This window comes from Prunus dulcis, chromosome 4, assembly GCF_902201215.1.
Source record: "Prunus dulcis chromosome 4, ALMONDv2, whole genome shotgun sequence".
NCBI classification, from domain to species: Eukaryota; Viridiplantae; Streptophyta; class Magnoliopsida; order Rosales; family Rosaceae; genus Prunus; species Prunus dulcis.
The window spans coordinates 6,094,835-6,100,214 of record NC_047653.1 but is presented as its reverse complement, the minus strand read 5'-3'; the positions used below and the strand labels follow the sequence as shown (position 1 = coordinate 6,100,214).

General features: G+C 40.4%; 1 protein-coding gene across 1 annotated transcript; it reads left to right on the top strand.

Annotated features, from left to right (window-relative positions):
- The first annotated feature begins 700 nt into the window (after positions 1–700).
- LOC117625185 (probable disease resistance protein At1g15890) lies at positions 701–3,234 on the top strand. Its single transcript, XM_034356792.1, has 2 exons — positions 701–758; positions 884–3,234. Exons 1-2 carry the CDS (start codon positions 701–703, stop codon positions 3,232–3,234), a joined length of 2,409 nt encoding a protein of 802 aa, XP_034212683.1.
- The last annotated feature ends 2,146 nt before the right edge of the window (positions 3,235–5,380 follow it).

Here is a 5,380-nt window from a genome sequence, read left to right as displayed (position 1 = left end):
GTGACTCCCTATAATTTAATGTTACCTTATTTAATGAATATTTTAAAACCTTTAATCAATATTGTCTATTTTTATATTATTTTTTTCATAGAGATGGATCATTTATGTTGAATTAAAATATAATTCTAGCATTTATGACTTCCTAAACTAGAGAGTATGATTGAAATTGAAATTTTATAGAGAGCTCCTAAAATAACTTTTGTGTGTTTTTAGCTAAATTTTAACTAAAAAATAGAGAGCATGATTGTAGATGCTCTTAGATGTTGGTTAAGAGAGGTGAGGAGCTTCATCAATGAAGTGAAGTTTGTTATTTGCTTTTGTTATATTATTTTTAACTATTTTTCTTTATTTTTCTTTGTAGGGTTCGCATTGTCCTCTAATCTACGAGAGATACTAAACCATAAATCTGTGATTAAAGAGTGACTAAAACAGGCTATAATGACAGCTGGTACGCTACTCTTAGCGAATTATTTATTAGTTTTTTTTTAATAGCGTGATTATATTATTGTTGATGCCTAAATTTGGAACAACAGTAAAGACCAGAAAGTCACACAACTAAAAACACACAATGTAAAGTGGTTTACCCAAGTCAGGTGTTTTCGGGTTTCACTAAATAATGAGCATTACATTTACACCAAAGCATCACAGAATAATATATATTTTCACTATCTTTATCAGCACTACATTTCATGGCGCAATCATGGCTTGCATTTGCATGAAAAAGTTGAGCCTTTTTGTTCTAAGCTATACTTTCCATGGTAGATGTGCTACATAAATCTGGTTACTGTTTATATTGTAATGTATAAGTATTCTATTAGGCTTGTATTTGTCCTATAGTTATTGCAACTTAATTATGTAATCTTGGCTCTTCCTTGAATTGCAGGAACCGTTGCAATTATTGCCAGCGTCTGTGGCTGTGTAACCGTAGTTATAAATCTGATATCTGCACCCTGTATCCGTGAAAACGTGACGAAGCGCTACCATTTTTTCAAGAAACGCAGAGAAAGACTAGAGGTTTTGGAGAGTAAATGGAATGATCTAGGGCGACGATTGTATGAAGTAAAACGAGAGTCCAAGGGCAAGGTGGTGCTCAAGTCATTCAAAAACTTCGAGTGGCTGGAAACGGCAGAGAAGCTGATGAAGGATGCTGATCCGTTGCATTTTCGAGAGCAAATAAGTGACATTAATCATTTCTACGAAGCACCAAAGTGTTTTTCACAGTACAATGCTGGGAAAGAAATTGAAGATTTCATTGGACAGTTGGATGCAGTGCATAATGAGGGCAAAGATTTCCTCCTTGTGGATCAATCGGTTGTGGTGGGACGGCTGAGAGGCAGCAGCAGAACAAGGCTTTTGGGAGAGGCAGAAAATAAGATCAAAGAGATTAAGGGGTATGTAACAGGGAAGGGTTTTCAGACGATACGTGTTCATGGAATGCCTGGTTCGGGGAAGACAGAAATTGTATCTGCAGTCAACGACAGCATACTGAATGACTACCAAGCTTGCAGTATGGCCTCATCATCACCGTCCACGTTACCAATTCCTGGTAACAGCCCGAGGGATCACTTTGATAAAGTCATTTGGGTGACTGTAGAGCACGAAGGAACTGAATCATCCATTGATAACTTGCAAAACAAAATTGCAGAGCAACTAAAAATCGACTTGAAAACTGCTGGGGAGAGTAGGGCAGACACACTGGCAAATGAGCTGAATGAGTTAACGTTTCTGATCATTTTAGATAATATGCAGAATGATTTCCCTCTCAAGTTAATCGGGATTCCAGTGCCAACCAAGGAAAATGGCTGCAAGATCATAATCGTGTCGAGATCACTTCCCGTGTGTCTCGACATCAGAATTGGTACATATGTTAAGATCCAGCCTCTGTCGAGTGGAGAGGCGCAAACATTGTTTGAGATCGAAGCTGGCATTGAATTGTCAAAATTAAGGGAAGATACTCGAGCTAATGCAAAGAAAATGATAGATGAATGGGAATGTTTGCCCTTTACCATCATCTGGCTGGCACAAACCTTGAAAGAATTGAAGAACAATGGTGGTTCTCATGTCGACCACGTTGTTGCATGGAATGCAACATTTGACATGTTAAAAGAGTCTCCAGATATCTTGGATGGCATGAATGAAAAAGCATTTAACATTTTGAAAGACAGCTACGATGCCTTGAAGGAAGAAACGAAGAAATGTTTCCTCTACTGTGCATTATACCCAAGTGGTCATCTGATCGAGAAAAAGGAATTAGTCGAGTATTGGTTTTGGGAGGGTTTGATCAACGGCAATGAGAGAAGCGGACACATAGAAGATATGGGACAAGCAAAAAAGATATTCTATGAACTCATAAGAGCACACCTTGTGGAAGAAATAGACAGTCCTCAAGATCAACAAGGCCTTCTTGCTGTTAAAGGCAAACACCGCATGATCAAGATGCGCAACTTAGCTAGGAAAATGGCAGTCCATCTTACCAACCCTGGTCAGTTTCTCATCAAAGCTGGCGAGAAGCTTCCCCATGCACAGTTGCACTTGCAACAGGAAAAGTACTTGTCTGGAGTAGAGAGAGCCTCATTGATGACAAATAAGATTCGAGCGATTATGGAACAGCCCAACTTTTCCAATCTGTCCACATTACTTCTGCAGAACAACCCCATCATTCATTTGCACGAAAATTTCTTTTGTAATATGCCTAACCTCATAGTTCTTGACCTTTCTCATACCAACATCTCTACCCTTCCACAGTCAGCCTCTTACTTGAAAAAACTAACGGCACTTCTTCTGCGCAATTGTCCCAACTTGAAATCCCTGCCCTCTTTGGAAAACTCTGAGGAACTTCTTCTTCTTGACCTTTCTGATACTCCTATAACAAAATTGCCCGATGGAATGGAGAAACTAACCAAGCTTATTCGCCTAAACCTGTCTCGTACATGTGTGGGAGAATTTCGAGCAGAAGTTGTGCATGCATTAGTCAGTCTAGAAGAAGTGTTGATGATAACTAATGATGACTCTGTCGCGGGTTCTTTGTTGAAAGGAGCAAGTAGTATTGAGAAGTTGGGATTTCTTAGTCGCTTAGCTATTCTTCAGGCCAAGTTCCCAGATGTAGAAGCCTTTAACAGCTATGTCGTTTCCAAGACTCATCATCTATACAAATTGAAAGTCTATTTAGGTGATGTTTCTTGTACTCATGAAACAAAGATTGTTAAAGGAAAATCAATTACACAATCTGATTGAGAGTGATTGGAGCTTCCGATATTGTCAACTCTTAGGATAGAGTGATTATAGGATGTAAATATAATTAGCTTTATTCTAGGATCTGCTTACTTAGAATAGCACATAGGTTCTGTATAAAATCTTACCTTGTGTACCAATATTATCAATTAATGCAATATACGAATTCACAATTCAAGTTGGTATCAGAGCACCGATCTTGGTGACTCTATCACGCTTCCGCCACCATAACCACCGTAGTCCTCCCATAACCACCACAGATCTCTCACAAACACCATGACAGAACCAACCAAAAACATGAAACCAGATGAGAATACCATGGAATTCTCAGACCCATACACCATACACCACTCAGACCATACTGGACTTATCCTAGCTTCCAAACCACTTGATGGGAACAATTATGGGCAATGGAGCCGTGCCATAAGCATGGGTCTCAGCGCAAAGAACAAGATTGGGTTCATTGATGGAACCATTACAGCTCCATCATCCAAGGATGCAAAATATGCAGCTTGGAAAAGATGCAACGATATGGTAACACTGTGGATTGTGAACTCAGTTCACTCAGACATTGCCAACAGCATCATGTACACTGAATCTGCTGCTGCAGTTTGGAACGATCTCAAGGACAGGTTTTCACAGAGCAGTGACTCAAGGATCTACCAGATTCGACAAGAAATTGTTGAAAATCGTCAAGGGCAGCTCTCAGTATCTTCCTATTACACCAAGATGAAAGCCTTGTGGGACGAGTTAGCGTCCTGCCATGACCCACTCACTTGCACTTGTGCAGGCTTGAAAGAACTCGCTGAACGGGAAGAAAAAGAAAGAGTTATGCAGTTTCTGATGGGATTGAACGACTCCTACTCGACTATACGAGGCTCGATTCTAATGATGAATCCACTCCCTGACACACGCCGAGTTCATGGCCTCATTCTCCAACATGAACGGCAGATGGATGTGGCCAGTCGCCGAGATCTAGGGATGAACTCTCACGCAATGCAAGTGCAGCGAACCCCAGCGCCGCCGTCATTCAACAAACAGTCCTCCAACACATATTCACGTAAGTCACTTAAATGTACCTTCTGCGACGGAGATGGACACTTGGTGGACCATTGCTACTACATTATTGGGTTTCCAGAAGGACACAAATGGCATGGCAAGAACGTAAAGCCCAAGAATAAGAGATCCACAGTCAACAATGTCGAGGCTATCAACGCTGCTGCAACCACCAAGTCTAATGCTTCTGACTGTCCTATGTTCACTACCGAGGAGTATAATCAGATCATTGCCATGCTCCGTAATGGTAATGGACAACCACTTGCAAACGCAACAGGTATCTTCTCGCCTAAATGCAATATCGCACAAACAGATCCACACTCGATTCTATATTGGATTGTTGATAGTGGAGCAACCGACCATATATCACATTCACCACCAACACACAACATCATTGATGCTCAGTATGACTCCGTTGGTTTACCAGATGGGGGGCAAGCAGAAATAAAAAATATTGGCTCTATGAAATTGTCACATGATCTATCTCTTGATAAAGTTCTTTATGTACCAAAGTTTCGTGTCAATTTGTTGTATGTTAGTAAATTGACAAGAGCTTTGTGCTGTATAGTGACATTCTATCCGGATTTTTGTGTTGTGCAGGACATGGATACGAGGAGGGTGATTGGCCTGGGCAAACATTTTGATGGGCTCTATTATCTTACACCAAGACAAAACCCTCACCTCGCCAACCACATCCATCATACCACCAGCCTATGGCATCGGCGCCTTGGGCACCCATCATCCGCACCTTCACTTTTGTTAGCCAAGAATAATGTTGAAATAATGTTTGATTCCAAACACATTTGTGAAGTTTGCCCTTTAGCAAAGCAAACTCGTTTACCCTTTCATCGTAGTGAAATTAAAACTTCCGCACCATTTGACTTAATTCATTGTGATATTTGGGGACCTCACAGGAACCCAACACACTTTGGGGCACGATATTTTCTCACTATTGTGGATGATTTCACTCGATTTACTTGGGTACATCTTATGAATTTCAAATCTGACACACAAACAATTTTGAAATCCTTTTTCTCTTGGGTCAAAACACAATTTCAAAGTGACATTAAAGCTCTTCGTACGGATAATGGTA